At 44.7% G+C, this 21929-nt stretch overlaps 1 protein-coding gene across 9 annotated transcripts in view; it reads right to left on the reverse strand.

Annotated features, from left to right (window-relative positions):
• cfap74 (cilia and flagella associated protein 74) overlaps window positions 1-19659 on the reverse strand; it is an 81612-nt gene extending 61953 nt beyond the window's left edge. For 5 of the 9 annotated variants that reach the window (XM_042098810.1, XM_042098811.1, XM_042098809.1 and 2 more), the window contains exons 1-14: window positions 19617-19659; window positions 19117-19245; window positions 18898-18982; window positions 16626-16763; window positions 14502-14600; window positions 14016-14120; window positions 13398-13550; window positions 13086-13196; window positions 12074-12176; window positions 10313-10470; window positions 9244-9496; window positions 8443-8601; window positions 3153-3305; window positions 2739-2857 (exon numbers count right to left, since the gene is read on the reverse strand). In XM_042098810.1, coding sequence (XP_041954744.1) covers window positions 2739-2857; window positions 3153-3305; window positions 8443-8601; window positions 9244-9496; window positions 10313-10470; window positions 12074-12176; window positions 13086-13196; window positions 13398-13550; window positions 14016-14120; window positions 14502-14600; window positions 16626-16763; window positions 18898-18982; window positions 19117-19195 — 1715 coding nt within the window. In that variant the 5' untranslated portion in view covers window positions 19196-19245; window positions 19617-19659. Of the gene's footprint in view, window positions 1-2738; window positions 2858-3152; window positions 3306-8442; window positions 8602-9243; window positions 9497-10312; window positions 10471-12073; window positions 12177-13085; window positions 13197-13397; window positions 13551-14015; window positions 14121-14501; window positions 14601-16625; window positions 16764-18897; window positions 18983-19116; window positions 19246-19448 lie in introns of all 9 variants that reach the window. The other 4 variants (XM_042098812.1, XM_042098807.1, XM_042098806.1 and 1 more) reach the window with 4 other exon arrangements.
• Between the last annotated feature and the right edge of the window lie 2270 nt (window positions 19660-21929).

Here is a 21929-nt window from a genome sequence, read left to right on the forward strand (position 1 = left end):
CCTCCTCACCCTCCCACCTCCTCACCATCCCATTCCTCACTCTCTTACTCCCTCAGTCTCTAACTCCTCACCCTTTCTCTCATCACTCTCTCACTCCTCACCCTCTCACCCAAACTCTTTTACCCCCTAGCTCCTCTCACCCTCACCCTTTCACCCCCTCACTCTCACTCCCTAGCTCCTCACCTCCTCACTCTATCACCCTCACACTCTCCCACCCTCACTCCCTCACTCTCACCGTCGCTCCCTCACTCTCACTCGTCACTCCTCACTTTCACCCTTTCCCCCCCCTCACACTCTCTCTCCCTCACTCCTCACCCTCTCACCCTCACTCCGGACCCTCTAACTTCTCATTTTCACGCCTCACTCCTCACTCTCTCACCCCCCCCACTCTCCCACCCTCACTCTCTCACTCCCTCACCAGAGGCCTCAGGGTTCTAGCTCTGCCTTTGCAAAGTGCTGTTCTTTGTTGCATAGCAACTGCTGCTTGTCTGCCTTGTTGTTGGACTTGTGTAATTGTGGTGGAGGCACTTTGGTGATGGTACAAAGCAGTTCAGAGAAGCTATTATTTCTCTTCTCACTATTAGCTGGTGCACACTGAGGAAAGATCTCTCTTTAGCAAACACATATCAGAACGGAAAAAACGTTCAGCCAAACATGACAAATAGACAAATAGATAGACAAATAGATATTTATACTTGAAAAGGAAAGCAATCCAGGCACTCCAGGAAAGGTGACGGAGGAAGGTGTATTTAAAAAGCCTTTATTTGTTACTGGCTAATCCATAGGAAAAAACGGCAACATGTTTCGACCACACTTGGTCTTCATCAGGGCATGTAAGAGCACATGTTTTTTCCAATGGATTAGCCAGTAACACATTTTTAAATATACCTTCCTCCGTCACCTTTCCTGGAGTGCCTGGATTGCTTTCCTTTTCATGAACTGATCCCATTTTCCAAGAGCACCCGATACGTGGATAAAAACTATGCTTTACAACCAAGAGCTACCAGCCTCTTTTGATGAAGAGATAGTTATACTCAACTGAACTAGATGTACCACAGAGCGGTACAAAATATGACCGCCGCCCAGTCCAGCACATTTTTTCCACAAAAATAAATCACGCTGAAAGGCCTATATGATTCTAACTGTCTCACTAAATTGCATTATCCACACTCAATTCTCACTGGTATCTGCTAGACAACAAGTACCAAAACATGATTAGTTCATAGATTTCACATGTAAAATTCATTTTATACATCCCCACCCCCATCTTGCCTGTTCATAATTCTTAGAAATTCTTGAATTGTGTGCATGTGTGCGTGTGTGTGTGTGTGTGTGTGTGCGTGCTTGTGTGTTTGTCTGCGTACAGTATGTGTGTTTGTGCATGTGCATGCATGCGTACATATGTCTACTGTGTGAGTATGTGTCATACGTATGATTACTGTGAATGTATGTGTGTGCGTGTGTATCTGTTTATGCACATGTGTGCACATGGAATGGGTTAACATGACCCCTGGAGGCAAACATACAAAAAAAATGGTCCTCCTAAACCCTACGGTTCTCGAGATATTCACAGAAAACTATGTCTGCCCTACCCTCCTTTCGGGGGGTCCAGTCCAGCGGGGGGGGGGGAATACAGATCAAAACGAAAAATGATGGTTCCATGCTATCCATCTGACTAAACCTATATGACCGCTGCTTCGCTGCGCGGCGGTCATAATAAATAGCTTAGGGAGATGCTACAAATGATGTATATAGGTTTAAACGTTTGAAATTAATGCAGATAAATTGTAATGAAAATGTATCTGACTTTATAAAATGTCAACATTAAAACCTTTTTTTGTTTTTTGTTTGCTTAATGTTGTTTTCTGTACCACTGGAAATGCCTTGCATGTTTATTTTTGCAGATGAAAGGGTCTATAGACATGTGAGGGTTGTATGGACCCTTTCAAGAGAGTTCCATTCTCAGCATCATAGTTGGCCCCACAAGACCGTTTTAACATTCCATATGTTATCTTAATGCAGAGGAAGTAGATTGGGGCCCAAATAGAACGTTCAAGCATTGTTTTTGTTTTTATTGTTGAAAGGGTCTATAGTCATGGCAGATGGCCAGGTCAGGTTTAGGAATTAGCAGGGGGAAAGGTCAAAGGAGAGGTAAAGATCACGGCTATACTTATGTCCTAAATATGATTGGGTAAGAGCCATTCCATAGGAGTTATGAGGAGTGCCATTTAATATTACATAGCATGGTCATTACATAGCATCATGACGTCATAAGCAGCTTTGCTGACAGAGTTGCTGCAGTATAAAACCAATATCACACCTGAGATTGTGCCATTATAGAGAATATCTGTATGGCTGCATGAACACACAGGATAGACAGACAGATAGACTGACAGACAGACTGACACACACACACACACACACACACTGAGTATTGAAATCAGATTTCATATCTTATATCATACAGTATATCATATCTTTTTTATATTACATACATAAGTAGGTAATGTTCTGATGTTTCTTATCTATGTTTCTTATTACATTTACATGTATTCATTTAGCAGAGGCTTCTATCCAAAGCACCTCACATATGTCTGTTATATTAGCCATTGTCCCCGGAACAACTTGGGGTTAAGTGCCTTGCTCAAGGACACAACGGCGGAAGCTGGGAATTCAATTTTTCCCTACACACACGCACACGCACAGGGCAAAGCAGAGCTGTGTATAGGCAGGGCTACCTGAGAGATATGAAGTCCATCAGGTGAGTGCTGATGCCCAGCAGCTTGCAGTAGTTGGTGGAGTAAGTCACATTAGTCAGGGTGATCCTCTTCCTGTACACCCTGCCAATGTCAAAGTCCTGCAAGAAACAGGTGGAGTTGGTCTGTGTTTGTGTGAGTCTGTGTGAGCATGATGATGGTGCAGTTGGGCTGTGTGTGTGTGTGTGTGTGTGTGTGTGCGTGTGTAAGAGCCAGATAAGGGTGGAGTTGTGTATGTGTGTGTTTGTGTGTGTAAGAGCATGATGATGGTGGAGTTGACTATGACTGTGTGTGTGTGTGTGTGTGTGTGTGTGTGTGTGTGTGTGTGTGTGTGTGTGTGTGTGTGTGTGTGTGTGTGCGTAAGAGCATGATGATGGTGTTGTTGTGACCGTGTACCTTGAAATGAATGGCAGCTGGCTTGCTGATGAAGGGGGGGCCTTTAAATCCTCTCCCAGCCTTCTTCCTCATCAGGGGAGCCTGCGCTCTACATGCCACCACAGGGTGGCGCTCTTTCACTGGGGGCCTCGCAGCCAGCTCCTCCAGCGAGCACTAAAACCAAATTAAAAACAATTACAATCAGGCACAAAACAATCACCTCATACACACACACAAGAACATTACTTGAGCAAGCTGTTATGGGACACACCTGAATACATTTGTGGAGACAATCAGAACACGCAGCCATCTCACTACCTAACGCAGGCTCAATCAGAACACGCCGCCATCTCATTAACTAACACAGGCTCAATCAGAACATGACGCTATCTCATTAACTAACGCAGGCTCAATCAGAACATGACGCTATCTCATTAACTAACGTAGGCTCAATCAGAACACCTCGCTATCTCACTAACTTAAGGCCCATTCACACCAAAAACGATAACAATAACGATAACTATAAATAAATATCATTCTCGTTAATATGAATGACGACGTTCACACATAAACTATAACGATAACGACATGAAGAACGATATCGTTGGGGATCACTTTCAGAGCGATTTTCACAACGATAAAATGCTAATAGCCAATCAGAACCCATCGAATTTTAGCCCTCACATTTATTAACACAATGAGATACTTTGTTTATTGTTGTTCAGTGTGAACGCTTTTATCGTTATGGTTATAGTTATAGTTATCGTTATCGTTCTTGGTGTGAATGGGCCTTAACGCAGGCTCAATCAGGGCCAGATGTACGTACATTTGCGAACGTAGCGTTATCAGCGTCATGGACAAACCGCAGATTGCGAACGCTGTCAGGCCCAAGTTTCCGTTGTATTTATCAAACTAGTGTAAACTGCGCCTTTCTCTGCCTTTCTCCGCCCATAAACGCAATTTACGAACGTCCACAACTGAACGGCAGAGCTACAAGCGCATTTGAATGAAGTTAACTGATGACAACATTAAAAAGAATCAAACGTTTAGCGATCATGAAATAATACCATACATGATAAGATGTCAACAAGCAGGGAGATAATGAAGATCAGTAGTTGAGCTCAAACTACTTGTGCACGTAGGCTATGGAAAATTGGTCAAATCTAGCAAGTAGGAAAGTTTAAGTGAATGACGTGAAAGTGAAAGTAAGACATTCGAAAGGCCAACGAAAGTTAAGGTTGCTTTTGATAGTACAAATACTTACAAAATTGGTGCTCTAAACAGCGATTCTATTATCTTTGAAAGGTTCTCTTATTGATGCATTGAACTGCAATTTGGATTAACACCTGCTTTTACAAGGCGGAAGTATTTAGGCGCAGAATAGAAGTGCGCTTTCAGGAGCAGTCTTTATACATACCGCGGAATACATAACTAGGCGCTCTTTACGCTTCCCACTCCCACTTCCCCCTGGATCCTCCCATGAATGCATATACATGACACGAATAACGCAATTAGCCATTTTCAGCTCCCGCGACAGGCAGTTTGTGCTTTTACATCATTGCGGCCTGTTTGTACATACGTTGCAATGATTTTGCACGCACGTTGCGAAACAAATACGCCTGAAGTGGGCGCAAAAGCGTTCTGGCCCTCAGAATACACCGCCATTTCACTAACTAACAACAATATATTTTTTTCCGAAGTGTTTTCAACTTAGTATTAACTAATAATTGTTGCAAACTGGTACAACGAACAAAATATTAGTGCATTCCTGGATCTACATCCTTATACATGCTTCCTGCCAGGACTTTTACAGGCTTTTCCCAAATCACAGAAGTAACGTCGACGCAGCAGTTTAGTAGCAGATAATAGCATCCATCAGGCAAGTGTTATTTAAATAAACTCCTGGTGTACTTACAAACTTTTCAATGCCTCATTTTATGAGTAAAGAACATACTGTAGAAGTTTCGTACCATTCAGGGCATTATTAGTGGGGTAATTTACGAGATAAAAGTTGGTTCCATTACGCCTGCAGAAACTCATTAGTTTCTGACAAGGCTACTCGACCAGGGTTCAACCAAGGGAAAACAAGTTCTGGGAGGGTGTTTGGCTCGGGGTCATGGTGCAAAGGACCCTAGGGTGAAATTACTCCGAACCATCGCTTTAAGTGTTCTTAACAGTCTTCTGTAATAAACTCCGGGTTTGCTAACTACGTTGTTGGTGCTTCATTTTATGTGTAGGGACCCTGAGCAAGTTACTGACAATGTTTGATGCTGTTTTGAACAATAATACTGGTTAAAAAATGCTATTTGGGAAGCGTTTAGCTCATGGCCCTTAGCTAATCCACTGTTTGCGATTTGGGGCTATAGCGTACAGCGGAGCAAACTTTGTAGTGGTTGATCAACAAAAAATACTCCACGGCTTAATGTGTTTTAATGCAGAAAAACACCCTGGGGTCAATTTTCGCTGGAGCTACACTTTAAATGTGCTGTATGTTAGGCTATCTATGATAATTTGGCTTTTCATTATTTTGATTTTATTTTAGGTAACAATGTGGTGTATATCAGGCTGCATTAGGCAGATACACAGTGTTGTGTGTTAAGTTAGCATTGGGCTGCATTAGGCAGATATATAGTGTTGTGTGTCAGGTTAGCTCTGGGCTGCATTAGGCAGATACACAGTGTTGTGTGATAGGTTAGCACTGGGCTGCATTAGGCAGATATACAGTGTTGTGTGTCAGGTTAGCACTGGGCTGCATTAGGCTGATACATAGTGTCGTGTGTTAAGTTAGCATTGGGCTGCATTAGGCAGATATATAGTGTTGTGTGTCAGGTTAGCACTGGGCTGCATTAGGCAGATATTTACTGTAGTGTTGTGTGATAGGTTAGCATTGGGCTGCAGATGTGTTGTGCTAGCCCTCAGAAAGGACTATGACTTCAGATGCATTTGATGTCCATGTGAATTGAAAGGACCAGCAGCTGTGGCAGTGTGAGTGTTCAGTAAGGTGACATCAGGGGGGCCTGTGCCCATAATAACTAATTCTCCCGACAGCCACCAGCACCAGCCACCTCCACAGGCAATCACTAGCACAGTTGTCTGCATACAGCTCTGAGTCCCTGACATTCAGATAACACATGCAGATACAGCCCATTCCCCTGCAAACCACACACTTCCTTTGCATAAAACATCACTGCCTGACATTAGCACACAAACACAATGCAGAGAGAGAGAGAGAGAGAGGGGAGCTCATGTCTCCCCACTGATAGAATATCACCACGTCACAATCAATTAGCAGAAGTAAGGGGGGAGGCACGAGCTCCAGTCCCCATAAATAAGACGGAGGCGCAGTTTCAGCGCAGCAGAAACAGTGATAAGCAGCTTCCAATAATCACTTTTTTATTCTATCTGAATGTGCATCCTCTGTGCAGTCCTATTTTTCCCATTAGCTCAAATGAGAAGCTAAACAGCGCTGTGGTGGTGGTGGTGGTGGGTGAGGGGTGGGGGGTGGTGGTAGTGGTGGTGGTGGTGGGGGCGTTCTCATAACTGTGACTGTGAACACTGCAGAGAACATCAACACGCCACACAACAAGGAATAAAGCACACGAAACAGTGAGCAGTGAAGGTAGCAGACTACCTTTAGAACACTTACACTGGTCCACACAGCTCCCACCACCACTTATTGTCCTCTGAGTGTCTGTGTGTGTGTGTGTGTGTGTGTGTGTGTGTGTGAGAGAGAGAGAGAGAGAAAGAGAGAGAATGAAAAAAAAGAGAGAGAGAGAGTGAGAGAGTGTGTGTGTGTGTGTTTTGTGAGTGTGTGTGTGTGTGTGTGTGTGTTTGCGAGAAAGAGAGAGTGTGTGTATGCATGTGTGTGTGTGTGAGAAAGAGAGAACAGAAAAAGAAAGAGTCTACTGTATGTGTGTGTGACAGAGTGTAAGAGAGAGAGACAGAAAGAGTGTGTGTATGTGTGTGTGAGAGAAAGAGAGAGAGAAAGAGAGAGAGTATGACCTGAGTTACCATGGTGATTTATTTCTCTAATCATCTCGAGTATGGGGATGTGCTCCAACTTGGACTACTTGGACTGCTGAAAGTTTGCTGGAAGAGATGCATTGTCTGTGTGTGTGTGTGTGTGTGTGTGTGTGTATGTGTGTGTGTGTGCGTGTGTCTGTCTCTTGTGGTCCGAGCTCCTCGGCTCGTTTGTCACTTCCTGTGTGGATCTCCTGCCCAACTGCATGAGCTTCACGGAACTAACTGGGCCTGAGGATGATTAGATGTGATATGGGTGCAAGTGTGAGTGTGTGTGTGTGTGTGTGTGTGTGTGTGTGTGTGTGTGTGTGTGTGTGAGTCTGTGTGTATCTGTGTACGTGTATGTGTGTGTGTGTGTGTGTATGCGTTAAAATTGAACAAGCTAATTTTTCTGTAAACGTGAACTGAATATAATATAGTTGCAGTAGTTGTTGTATTTGTTGTCACTGGTGACTCGCTGCTTCCTCCTAACCTATGCGGTTACTTCCTGGACTACACTACCCACGATACCTTGTACATCTCACACAAACCCACCAGCAACAGGCTACTTCACTGCAACTATTTTCATAGTAAGCTAATCATGCGCATCAATATGATTTATTGCTAATTTTCTGAAATACAGTTCTTTGTTTGCTTTTTCAAGAGGAGCAGCAACCGTTCAGCTCCTTTGACGATGATAAATATAGGCCTAAAAGGAAAGAAAATATTTATTTACCTTTCTTTGCATTTTTTAGGCATATGCAGTAGGCAAAAACATTTTATTCAGTATTCTAATCACCTCTTAAAGTGACTGAATTCCTATAGCTAGCTGTTTTGCTGTTTTGTTGCAAGGAAATGCATGTAGTTATTGCTTTTGTTTGGAGGGTATTATCTTTGTAAGTGAGTAGTCAGTAACCCACTTAAAACACATGCATGCACATGAGAAACAAGGAAATTTACTTTGTGCACTTTTTACTATTATTTTACACTTCCTAGTAACCTACATCACTGTGTACATGTCCATGACTAGTTGGAAGTGCAAGTGATGGGGAGGGGGAGAATAGGAACTAGGAGCTTCAACTGGAAATCGCAAACTATAATGCAAACTTGTTCATTTCAATCTGTATGAACCAGGCACTAGCTCTTGTGAAGTGTGAACTTGCACAACACTGTGTGTGTGTGTGTGTGTGTGTGTGTGTTTGTGTGTGTGTGTGTGTGCGTGTGTATGTGTGTGTGTGTGTGTGCACTGTGCACATTTGTACATTTTATAGTGTGCGTGTGTGTTTGTGCCCTCTGGTCCTGCTGTAGTTACCCCAGTCTCTGGCAGACTCTCATCTGACCCACTTTCCTCTTCCTCATCTTCCTCTTCTTCTCCAGCAGAGTCCGCCCCTTCCTCCTCTGAGGATTCGTCTGAGGAGGTGTCACTCATCCCTCGAAGCTGCTCCCTCTGTGGCTGTGTGGGAAGCGTCATCTGTCACCATTACGGAGAGAAGAGAGAGCTGCAGTTAGAGCTCAACCACACACACTCAACCACACACTCAACCACACACACTTAACCACACTCTCAACCACACACACTCAACCACACACTCAACCACACACACTCAACCACACACACTCAACCACACACACTCAACCATACATGCAACCACACACTCATCCATAAACACTCAACCACACACACTCAACCACACACACACTCAACCACAAACTCTAAACCACACACTCAACCACTCACACTCAACCACACACACTCAACCACACACACTCAACCACACACTATCAACCACACATTCTCAACCACACACATTTAACCACACAGCATCCTGAAGATAGGTTGATCTTACAGGTATGTGTGCATCCTGAAGATACTGTAGGTTGTTCTTACAGGTGTGTGTGCATCCTGAAGATAGGTTGATCTTACAGGTGTGTGTGCATCCTGAAGATAGGTTGATCTTACAGGTGTGTGTGTATCCTGAAGATAGGTTGATCTGACAGGTGTGTGTGCAATCTGTGCATCCTGAAGATAAGTTGATCTTACAGGTATGTGTGCATCCTGATTATAGGTTGATCTTACAGGTGTGTGTGCATCCTGAAGATAGGTTGATCTTACAGGTGTGTGTGTATCCTGAAGATAGGTTGATCTTACAGGTGTGTGTTCCACAGCTTCTGAGATCACTGGCTCCAGCTTCTGCAGGATCTTCTCAAAGGTCTTCCTGTTTGCCATGGTCCTGTGTGCTCCTTTGGGCAGGGCCGCTGGGAGGGGTGGGGCCTGTTGTTGTTTGCGTTTCTCCATAACCTCCTCCTCCTGCAATAGTTTGGAGACAATCTCCATTCTCCGAGCCCTCTGCCTGTCCTCCAACTCCCTGCCCATGTCACAAACACACACACACACACACACACACACACACACACACACACACACACACACACATACACTGCTGTTTACACACAATTATCAAAGAGCCATATATAGAGCTGTCTATAGAGAAGCTGGGGGTAGAGCTGCATGTATAGAGTAAAGGGGGTAGAGTTGTATAGGGGGCATATAGGGGGGGGGCATATGTACAGTATAGGGGGTATATGTTTAGGGGGCATATGTACAGGGGGCATATGTAAAGGGGGCATATGTATAGGGGGTATATGTTTAGAGGGCATATGTATAGGGGGTATATGTTTAGGGGGCATATGTACAGGGGGTATATGTATTTGGGGCATATGTATAGGGGGGATATGTATATGGGGTATATGTATAGGGGGCATATGCATAGGGGGCATATGTATAGAGGGGATATGTATATGGGGCATATGTATAAGGGGGCATATGCATAGGGGCATATGCATAGGGGTATATGTATAGGGGGCATATGTACAGGGGGCATATGCATAGGGGGCATATGTATAGAGGGGATATGTATATGGGGCATATGTATAAGGGGGATATGTATAGGGGGCAAATGTATAGGGGGCATATGTATAGGGGGCATATGCATAGGGGGCATATGTATAGGGGGCATATGCATAGGGGTATATGCATAGGGGGCAAATGTATAGAGGGCATATGCATAGGGGTATATGTTTAGGGGGCATATGCATAGGGGTATATGTTTAGGGGGTATATGCATAGGGGTATATGCATAGGGGGTATGTGTATAGACGGTGGCAGTTCAAGGGGGACCCACTCCTTCCTGCGCTGCTGGTCGTTGAGCACGCGCTGCTGGTGCAGCTCCCGGGTGGTGTTGCCGCCCTCAATCTGCAGAGCCTCCGTCTGCAGGTCCTGCTGACGGCTACGCCTCTGGGCCTGGGAATGGGCACGCGCCCTCTGCACACGCAAGGCCTCCTACACACACACCACACACACACACACACACACAGATATATCATATACACACATGCACACACCACATACACACACACCGATATATCTGATACACACACACACCACGTACACACACACACACATCAGATACACACACATATACCAGATATACACACACACACACACACACAAAAACATCAGATATACACACATTCCAGATACAAACACACACACACACACACACACACACACACAGATCATATCAGATTCACACAGAGACATGTCAGATACATACACACAAATATATCAGATACGCCCACATAAACGCATCAGACATATACACACACATACATATACATCATATACACACATATAAATACATCAGATACACACACACACAGACCAGTTACACAAACACACACATCAAACACACACACACACGTCTTTCTCTCCCTCTCGCCCTCTCTCTGTGTGTAGGTGTGTATTACCTGTGAGGCTGCGATGCTGTTCTTCAGTGAGAGCACAGCGTCTGTGTGTGTGTGTGTATTACCTGAGAGCACAGTGTCTGTGTGTGGGTGTATATTACCTGTGAGGCTGCGATGCTGTTCTTCAGTGAGAGCACAGTGTCTTTGTGTGGGTGGGTGTGTATTACCTGAGAGCACAGTGTCTTTGTGTGGGTGTGTATTACCTGAGAGCACAGCATCTGTGTGTGGGTGTATATTACCTGTGAGGCTGCAATGTTGTTCTTCAGTGAGAGCACAGTGTCTGTGTGTGCTGTAGGTGTGTATTACCTGAGAGCACAGCGTCTGTGTGTACATGTAGGTGTGTATTACCTGTGAGGCTGCAATGTTGTTCTTCAGTGAGAGCACAGTGTCTGTGTGTGCTGTAGGTGTGTATTACCTGAGAACACAGTGTCTGTGTGTACATGTAGGTGTATATTACCTGTGAGGCTGCAATGTTGTTCTTCAGTGAGAGCACAGTGTCTGTGTGTGCTGTAGGTGTGTATTACCTGAGAACACAGTGTCTGTGTGTACATGTAGGTGTATATTACCTGTGAGGCTGCAATGTTGTTCTTCAGTGAGAGCACAGCGTCTGTGTGTACATGTAGGTGTATATTACCTGTGAGGCTGCAATGTTGTTCTTCAGTGAGAGCACAGTGTCTGTGTGTGCTGTAGGTGTGTATTACCTGAGAACACAGTGTCTGTGTGTACATGTAGGTGTATATTACCTGTGAGGCTGCAATGTTGTTCTTCAGTGAGAGCACAGTGTCTGTGTGTGCTGTAGGTGTGTATTACCTGAGAACACAGTGTCTGTGTGTACATGTAGGTGTATATTACCTGTGAGGCTGCAATGTTGTTCTTCAGTGAGAACACAGTGTCTGTGTGTACATGTAGGTGTATATTACCTGTGAGGCTGCAATGTTGTTCTTCAGTGAGAGCACAGCGTCTGTGTGTACATGTAGGTGTATATTACCTGTGAGGCTGCAATGTTGTTCTTCAGTGAGAGCACAGTGTCTGTGTGTGCTGTAGGTGTGTATTACCTGAGAACACAGTGTCTGTGTGTACATGTAGGTGTGTATTACCTGAGAACACAGTGTCTGTGTGTACATGTAGGTGTGTATTACCTGTGAGGCTGCAATGTTGTTCTTCAGTGAGAGCACAGCGTCTGTTCTTCTCTTCACCTCCTCTCTGCTCCTCTCCTCTTTCTCAGACTCCATGCGCTGAATTCTAATCAACAGTCAACAGATCAAAAATGTAGTACACACACATGCACACACACACACACACACACACACACACAGACACGCATACACACACACACACACTCACACACACACTCAAACATGCACACTCACACTCACACAAACTCACACTTTCACACACACACACACACTCTTAATTTCACCCTAGAGTCCTTTGCACCATGACCCCGAGCCAAACACCCTCCCAGAACCTGTTTTCCCTTGGTTGAACCCTGGTCGAGTAGCCCTGTCAGAAACTAATGAGTTTCTGCAGGCATAAGGAACCTACTTTTATCTCGTAAATTACCCCACTAATAATGCCCTGAATGGTACGAAACTTCTACAGTATGTTCTTTACTCATAAAATGAGGCATTGAAAAGTTTGAAGGTACACAGGAGTTTATTTAAATAACACTTGCCTGATGGATGCTAGTATCTGCTACTATACCGCTGCGTCAACGTTACTTCCGTGATTTGGGAAAAGCCGTAACTTTTCACAGGTTTTACAGGTTTTTACGGGTTATAGTAATGTTGTCAAATAAGCCATTACTTCAATTCATCGTGTTTTCTTACCCTCTGACGATATATGGTGATCATTTTTGGAATGGTTACAATTTATTTTCCATTATTTCCTACATACTTGTACATTAATATATTAAATGTGAGTATATTGCTCCCAACAGGCTTATGCTATGTTGAAGCATTTCTAATAAGGTATGGTCACGTAACAGTGACCAAATGTCTGTGAGTTCATGTGCTGCATGAAACAGCAGTAGGCCCACATGCTTTGGGTGTGTGTGTGTGTGTGTGTGTGTGTGTGTGTGTGTGTGTGTGTGTGTGTGTGTGTGTGTGTGTGTGTTTGTGTGTGTGTGTGTTTGTGTGTGTTTGCTGTAACCTGTTGATGGTCTCCCGTATGTATTGCGAGGCCTTGCGTTGGCTGGTCTTGCTCTGTTCTTGAGCATGGAGTTGTGCAGCCCGCTCCTGTTCATCCTCAGCCTTCTTCTTACTGAACACACACACACACCACACACACACACACACACACACACACACACACAGACACAGACACACACACACCACACACACACACACACACACACACATTATCTGTCAATTGCCAGTGAATACATGTATATGGGTGTGTCGTACGCTCTGTCCTGCTGTGTGTGTGTGTGTGTGTGTGTGTGTGTGTGTGTGTGTGTCGTACGCTCTGTCCTGCTGTATCCTCTTATGGTGTGCCCTGGCCTTGGTCTTCTCCAGGTGGAGGCGTCTCTCCTGTTTCTTCTGCTCTTGATCATTCTGCTCCTCATGCAGATCACACACACCAGCCATCTTCACTTCCACCTGATACAGCTCCAGCCTAGAAACACACACACACACACACACACACACACACACACACACACACACACACACACACACACACACACACACACACAAATGTATGTACACACATAGACACACACAGACACACATAATCACACAAGCACACACACCAGGGCTGAGACATGCCTGGGGAACGCTGCACTAACTGGGGCACTCCAACTCACTGCTGTCCAAGAGGAAACCTACACAGTGGCAGTGTGTGTGTGTGTGGTTGTGTATGTGTGTGTATGTGTGTGTATGTGTGCGTGTGTGAGTGTGTGTCTGTATGTCCGTCTGTGTATATGTGTGTATAAGTAGTGCAGTGTGAGCTGCTCACTCATATTCCCCTAAGGGTGCATGAATGAGTGTGTGAGTGTGTGTGTGAGCGTGTGTGTGAATGAGCGTGTGTGTGTGTGAATGTGCGTGTGCGTGTGTGTGTGTGTGTGTGAGATCTACTCACTCGTGTTCCCTTAAGGCCATGGAGATGAGAGCCTGCAGTTCCTCCTCTCTGTGGAGCTCCTCACACACTCGCTTGTGCTGGGCTCGCATTCGGAACACCCCAACACTGATACGAACGATGGTAGAGAGAGATAGAGAGAGAGAGAGAGAGAGAGAGAGGGAGGGAGAGAGGGAGAAGGGGAGGAAAGGAGAGAGAAAAAGAGAGGGAGAGTGAGAGAAAGAGAAAGATATGAAGGAAGAGAGGGAGAGTGAGAGAAAGATATGAAGGGAGAGAAGGGGGAGGGAAAGTGAGAGAAAGAGATGGGGGGAAAGGGGGGTAATGAGAGAGAAAAAGAGTCGGATAATTACACTGCTTTGTGCTTTACTGAGGTGCGTTTGTGTGTGTGTGTGTGTGTGTGTGTGTGTGTGTGTATGTGTGTATGTGTGTGCGTGTGTGTGTATGTGTGTGCGTGTGTGTGTATGTGTGTGTATGTGTGTGTGTGTCCACCTGTTTTCCTCCTGTTTCTCTCTGTCAATGAGTTCCTCCAACGCCTCTCTTTCCCCCTGAAGCTCAGCAAGATGCAGGCAACACACTCTCAGCTCCTCTCTAAAACACACACACACAACCAGATATCAGACCATACACACACACACACACACGCACACAGATATCGTTGCCCTGCCATCTCTATAGCAATAGCGTTATCACGCTTAGGCCTTTAAAGGCCTTGAACACCTCTGTATGGTGCAATGGCTCTGCTCAGCAGGTGTGGAGGCTGGGGAGGAGATTAATTAGTCCCCTACAGGCAGGCAGCTGCTCTAATGGCCTGCTGCCGCTGAATGGGCTCCACAGACTGCTGTTCTAATGGGTTCCACAGACTGATGTTCTAATAGATTCCATAGACTGCTGTTCTGATGGGTTCCACAGACTGCTGTTCTGATGGGCTCCACAGACTGCTGTTCCAATGGGTCCCACAGACTGCTGTTCTAATGGGTTCCACAGTCTGCTGTTCTAATGGGCTCCATAGACTGCTGTTCTAATGGGCTCCATAGACTGCTGTTCCAATGGGTTCCACAGACTGCTGTTCTAATGGGCTTCATAGACTGCTATTCTAAAGGGCTCCACAGACTGCAGTTCTAATGGGCTTCATAGACTGCTGTTCTAATGGGTTCCACAAACTGCTGTTCTAATGGACTCTGTAACTGTAACAGGCCTGAGCTCATCTCCTCTCTGCCCTCCTCCTACCTGTGTAGGCGAAGGTGAAGTAAAAGCTGCATTAATGCCCTAGGCCCTACCACTCATGCTTGCCAATATGGGTTGCTAAAATTGATATTAACACAGGATTAATTTCCTATAGTGTCATGCACATTACTACAAAAGACACCTGAATACTGTGCCACCATGCTGTTCTGTCCAATCCCGTCTGTGTGTGTGTGTGTGTGTGTGTGTACACGTATTTGTTTGATGCCTTTTCTGTCTCTTGGCTAATGAGCCGTTCCATGCCAGTCTGTGCCTGATCCTTTCTCCTGAGGGGGTGGGTGAAAGGAGACACTCACTCTCTTTTTTTCTATCTCTCTTTCTTTCTCTCACACACATGTACTCTCTCTCTCTCTGTCCCTGTATCTCTCTCTCTCATAGAAAACAAGCACTACTGGTTCCATTCTCTTCAATCTTGACATGTCAGCTATTTTAGCACACTGAACAACATATCAGACCGTTGCCATAGGCAACAGTGTGTGATGCACTACTACAAGAAAAGTTTTGTGGATTTCCCTGGGCAGTATTAGTGTCCTTTGCAATATGTGTTCTGGGCAGTATTAGTGTCCTTTGCAATATGTGTCCTGGGTATATTTGTGTCCTGGGCGTATTTGTGTCCTGGGCGTATTTGTGCCCTGGCATCCTTGTGAGCAGTCACTACTAAGCAGCTTCTCTGTGGAGTGATAATGCCTCCACAGACCGGAGTCCAGTGGTGCACCATGGAGACGTGCATCATGGAGACGTGCACTGCAGAGCCAGTCCTCTGACACTGGCCTTCTTTAGCTTGCTGCAAACCCACATTCAGCTGCAAATGAATGAGAAACTGATCTGACAAAGACCCAAATGCAACTCTCTGTGGTTACAGCAGCATGTGGTGAGGGTGTGTGCACTGGTGGGGCTGCAGTCTTAAACAGAGAGAATCAGCATGACCCAAAATAATCAGCTAAGCGGCGCTGCCAAGTATACTCTTCAGTGGAATTCCAAAACAGCCGGGCTCTAAGAACCGAGGCAGCTCCACAGCAGAGAGGAAATGGGGATCAATCGGGCTTCTTCAAACCATAGATACAGCAGAGAGCAGTCAGTCGAACCTTCCAAGGCTCTTCTGTGGCTTTAGAATATTTTTTTTTATCAATTAGAGAAGAATTCAGTCTAGACCAGGACTCAGATACCTCATTTAACAATAAATATGTGTGTTTGTGTCTGTTTGCATGTGCATGAATGTGCATGGGTATGTGAAAGAGGTTGTGTTTTGGCATCTTGAGTGTGCCAAGAAATGGAGGTGTGTGTGTGTGTGTGTGTGCGTGTGTGTGCATTCACGTGCGTTCATGCGTGTGTGCGTGTGTGTGTGTGTGTGTGTGTGTGTGTGTCTAGGACCTGGCCTTCAGCACACGGAGCTCCTTCTGTGCGTAGAGGCTGTCCAGCTGGTGTAAGTTCCTCCTCAGCTTGAGCATCCGTCCCTCTCCACCACTCCCCATCAGTGCCCCGTCCTGCTCGTCCACACACTCATCATCCCTAACACACACGGACAGAGGGAGAAAGAGAGGGAAGCAGGGGGGGGGGGAGAGGGAGGAAAAGAAAGATAGAGAGAGGGAGGAAAAGAGTGATAGAGAGGGATGGGGGAGTGAGAGCGGGAAAGAAAAAGGGAGGCAGGGAGGGAGGGAGAGAGGGAGGGAGAGGGAGGAAAAGAGAGATAGAGAGAGAGAGGGAAAGAGAGATGGTAAGGGAGAGAGAGGGAGGGAGGGAGAGAGAGGAACAAAGAGAGGGATGGGGGAGTGAGAGAGGGAAAGAGGGAGGAAGGGAGTGGGGGAGAGTGAGAGAGAAAATGGTAGGAAGGAGGGGGTGGGGGACATAGAGAGGGAAGGAGAGGGAGGGAGAGAGGGAGAGAGGGAGGGAGGGAGAGGGAGGAAGAGGGATGAGGGAGTGGGGGAGAGAGAGGGAAGAGTGAAGGGTGAGGAGGCAGACAGACAGGATGAATGAAAGAAAAAAAAAACTGAAAGAACGAATAAAAATTAAAGAAATGGCAGTCGATGTGTGCTGTGGTGTCCCACAGTAGGCTTTACTTAGACAGGCAGCCCAGGTATATCAGCTGACTCATTTTCACCGTTTTTAACATTCCATTTCCTCTGAGAATACACCGCCATCTGCTCATCACTAAACTATATCTAACCAGGATTTCGGCACTAGGAGAGAGTACTTCTGCTGATACCATACTGTGGCTCACGCCTGCCCAGCTTAGCAGGGAGACTGAACTATATAATCAGGATTTCTGCACTGGGAGAGCACCTTTACTGATACCATACCCCACCTCCCTTTCTTGGCACACTGAAGCATTAAGATCACTAACCACAGGTGACCAATGGTTAAAAAACAACCATTACACCACTATCCCTCCACCAGCATGACATGGCAGTGCACAAAGCCATGTTGAAGTGATTTTGGTATGGAAAGAACATGACTGGCTTGCAAAGAACAGGGTTCTCTACATCATCTAACACCTTTGGGATGAAGTAGAACAGACTTTGTGAGCCAGGTCTTCTTGTCCAAGATCATTGCCTGACCACACAAATACTCTTCTAAATGAATGGGCAAAACATTCCATAGACACTCTTATGGAAATTCTTGCCAAAAGAGTGGAAGCTGTCCCAGCTGGAACAGGGGGGAACAACTCCATATCAATACCTGGAATGGGATGTCATTGAAGTTCCTGTGGGTGTGATGGCAGACATCCCAATACTTTTGTCTATATAGTCTACTTCACTCTCACAGCAGAGTGCGGGTCAAATCAGGCCGTGTGTGTTGGTGAGCTCAGCTTTAATCACTAGTGGTGCTGGATGTCCTCCTACTCAGTAATGTGACAAGAGAGGGGATACACACAGCACAGACAGGGTGGAAGAGCAGGCCAACATGGTCAACAAGAGAGCGCAGAGAAACATCACCAGGACTACCATTAGAATCCTGATGCTGAATTAAAACTCTGCAGATATCCATGGAAATACTACCATTAGAATCCTGATGCTGAATTAAAACTCTGCAGATATCCACGGAAATACTACCATTGGAATCCTGATGCTGAATTAAAACTCAGCAAATATCCAGGGAGCAGACAGAGCTTAGAGGCAGCAAATGATGTACAGACTGTTGGTATTTTACTGTTCACTGTTATCTAACATATCATCCAACCCTGCGTCTGTTTCTCTGCCTGTGCAGTACTTTACTGTTCACTGTTATTTAAGATATCAGACAACCCCGTATCTCTTTTTCTGCCTGTGCAGGCTGCTAGTACTTAACTGTTTACTGTTACCTAACATATCATCCAACACTCAGGCTGTTTCTCTGCAGACTGCATAATCTGCAAGTACTGTTCTGCAAAAACCAAATAAATCTCTTTGCACAGACTCTGCAAGAAACAAATAATGGATTTTTAAAAAAGAAACACAGTGCTTCAAAAAAATACTTATTTTTTTGCCTGCATTTCAGTTTGATGAAAGCGTTTATTACTGTGCTAAAAGCTAAATTTCTCCTAAAAGCGTGCAAATACAAGGTTAATCTAAGACTTAAGTCACTGCTGGTGGACCTACGTTAGCAGGCGGCTGGGGCACTGACTGGGTAAGGGGGCATGAAGGACATCCACACATTGTGCACCTACCAGTTTGAAGATCTATCGGACTGTGGAGACAGTCTCCCCTCTGTCCCCTCTACGAAGGCTCCGTTGTCTTTGCTGGTCTCCTCCTCTGGAAAAGAAACTGTGCTGTAAGACCACCTTCATTAGGGCTGGTGCATATTACAGTACTTTGATAACTAGAAATATTAACGTTACCTTCCTAAATGGTAATGTCTCAGTCACTTCACTCCCTGATAAACTCACCGTCTGTCTCCTCGTCTGTCCAGGTGTGAGTAAACGGGTCCTCATTTTCGAACGGGTTCTCCTCCACAGTCAAGTCCATAACGCTGCTCTAACTCACAAGTGAACGCAGTTGATGAGCATTGCACGCACCTGTCAAGGTTAGCCAGAGATGTAGCGTTAAGTTTGCTTGTTAACGTCAGTGAAACAGACTACGTTTAAGTTACCATTACAATGCGTCATGTAACATTGCTTGCGTCTTGAAATGTTAACCGAATACAAACTTGGAAAAACACATTGCCGTTAAACACATAGTGCTAGCCTAAATTAGCTATCGTTAGCATAATGATTTTAACCCTGAATTGAAGTTTCTGAATTGTACGTTCATTAATCCACTGAAGAAAAAAGTGGTTGAAGCTCAGTTAAAGCGACAGGTTAAAGGAAATCATACTAAACATTGAAATGTATGATACAAAACATATCAGAAAAGTTGAACTAGATGTTAGGGTTCTTCCTGTTTTCACCTTTGCCGTCTATGGGTTTCACGCGCCACTGTTTCATGCGTTGCCATGGCTACCAGTTGGGAGTTTGAGAAGGTGGGAGGGAAGGGGCGCTGCCTCTTCCGCGCCTGCATGACTGCGCCTAACTAATTGGCAACATTTCACATTGGGCTATACAGTTAAAATGTAACCACACAAAATTCTCTTTTTGGTAGGCCTACCTCAGGATCTTTTTGTTATCATTTTACTAGGCCAAGCTTTATGTTAGTTAGCTTATAGTTGACATGAGCTTTTAAGGCTTCTTGACTTCAACACTTGGCTACTCCATCTTTGGTCTGTTAATTTGGAAAAAGATGTGTGATTTGCACAGTTCATGTAGGCTAGGCAGCCTATAACCATCATTTTTACCAGTTGTAAAAACTGCTTTAAAATAATAATGAAATGCTTGAAAAGTGCTAGGCTATATAAATTAAAAAAATATTATAGCCTAATAATAATAATGGTGTAGGCCTATGTGGACAGGTGAAACCACAGCCTACAGTCATTGGATGGAACAGATAGGTTAGCATTTAAACTGAAAAAGAATTGAATGATGAGTGAGTGCTCTAATGCTTTTTTCACTGTATTGGCCCTAGGTAAGCTAGCGTTGAAAAGAGCACCATGATTAAATCTGGTTAGGATGTTTTGCATTTTACCAACCTCCACTTTGAATTCACTTAAAATAAAACATTTGAAAAACATTTGCAATTAGGCCCATGCTTGAATTCTATAGCCTAGACCTATGCCTTAACATTTCCAGGACAGTTTATTTCATTTCAGCCATTAAATATACCTTTTCATACCTCTCATTCAACCGCATTTGGTGCATTTTTCAGCGCTGCTCAGGTAGGCTAATGTTTGAATCTGAGCTTAATGCGTAATAGCCTGTGAGCATTTTTATGCTCTAGCTTTGCTCATTCCGAAATGTTAACATTGTAGATAAGAGTCCGCAGGACAGATATTTTAAGTTTGATATAGTAGCCGACTGGCACATTGTGACCTGTACCTAGTCCTGGAATAGTAGCCTAATTATTTTTTCGCATACTTCCTCTCTCTCTCTCTTTCTCTCTCTCGGCCAAGCTGATTAAAATCTGATGTGCTGTTTCTCCACATTTGCAAGAAATATAAAGATAGAATCTCACTATGCGTCAGTCTCCTCCCCAAATGAAAACTGCAATCCTCAATCCTGTTTGTAGACTATTCCTAGGTCATTTACAAATCACTGCATTGTGCATACAATAGCCTACCCCTATGAGAGGGCATTATTCATCAAGAAAACAAATAAAGAGCCATTATTGTGTGTTTTGCACATGCCGCATTAAATAATTTGCTTTAAAAGAAGTGCGCCGGGCCATTAGACTGCGGTGCGTGTGGGCGACTCGAGCTCTGCTCTCTGGAGCTACTCGAATAAAATAAATAAATACATAAATAAATGAATAAAAACAGCCACTCCGCGAGAGTTGTCATACCACGGGCGAAGCGGGACGGGTGGCTATCTCGCGGAGCGCTGAACACTCAGTCCTGAGCTTAACGCGAGGAGACTCCGCACCAACCCAACTGGAAACACCCTTGGGAAGGAAAATAGCAGTTCTCTATAGTGAACCTCATCTGGCCGGTTTGGGACACAGAGACGATACCAGGCCAGGTGAACTCGCAACAGGGATTCCCTCACGTTTTACAATAGTTCTACTAGCGAAAATAACTGATATAGGCTATAAACCAAAAATAACTGCAATTTTTTCGAAGTACAGTACAGTTATAGGCTAGGCTACTACAGTCTACAGTACAGTAGTATTTTCATGTCCAAATACTGCAGTAAAGTATATACTATGCAGTAGCCTACAGTACAATGCAGTTTATTCGTGTCCAAACTACTGCATTTCCTGCATAAGAACGGTAAATATTTACCCCAAAACTGCTGAGTTTTGATACTCAGAAAACTGCAGTATTGACACTTGAAGTAGTTATTTTGTGTGAGGGATAGGACCGTGCCAACATGATAGCCTAAATGTAAAGGCTAACTTTTCAATGCACAATGTGCTTCACCTCGGTAAAGAGATTTGTGATAAACTCAAATGTATTTCTCCTTTCAGCATTCTCAGTGCTAGAAATGATTGAATGATTTACCCTCAAAACACATTCGTCCAGTGACAGTGACTAGATCATCCATAATGTGTTAAGACTCATGTTCTTTCCCTCTTAAGACTGTCTATATGAGCACTTAACCCCCCTCCCCCATTTATAACCCACTTTAACGCGTTTTAATGTCATTACTAGTTAGGCTACTAGTTTATGGAT

Source organism: Alosa sapidissima, chromosome 7 (genome assembly GCF_018492685.1).
Source record: "Alosa sapidissima isolate fAloSap1 chromosome 7, fAloSap1.pri, whole genome shotgun sequence".
Lineage (NCBI taxonomy): Eukaryota > Metazoa > Chordata > Actinopteri > Clupeiformes > Clupeidae > Alosa > Alosa sapidissima.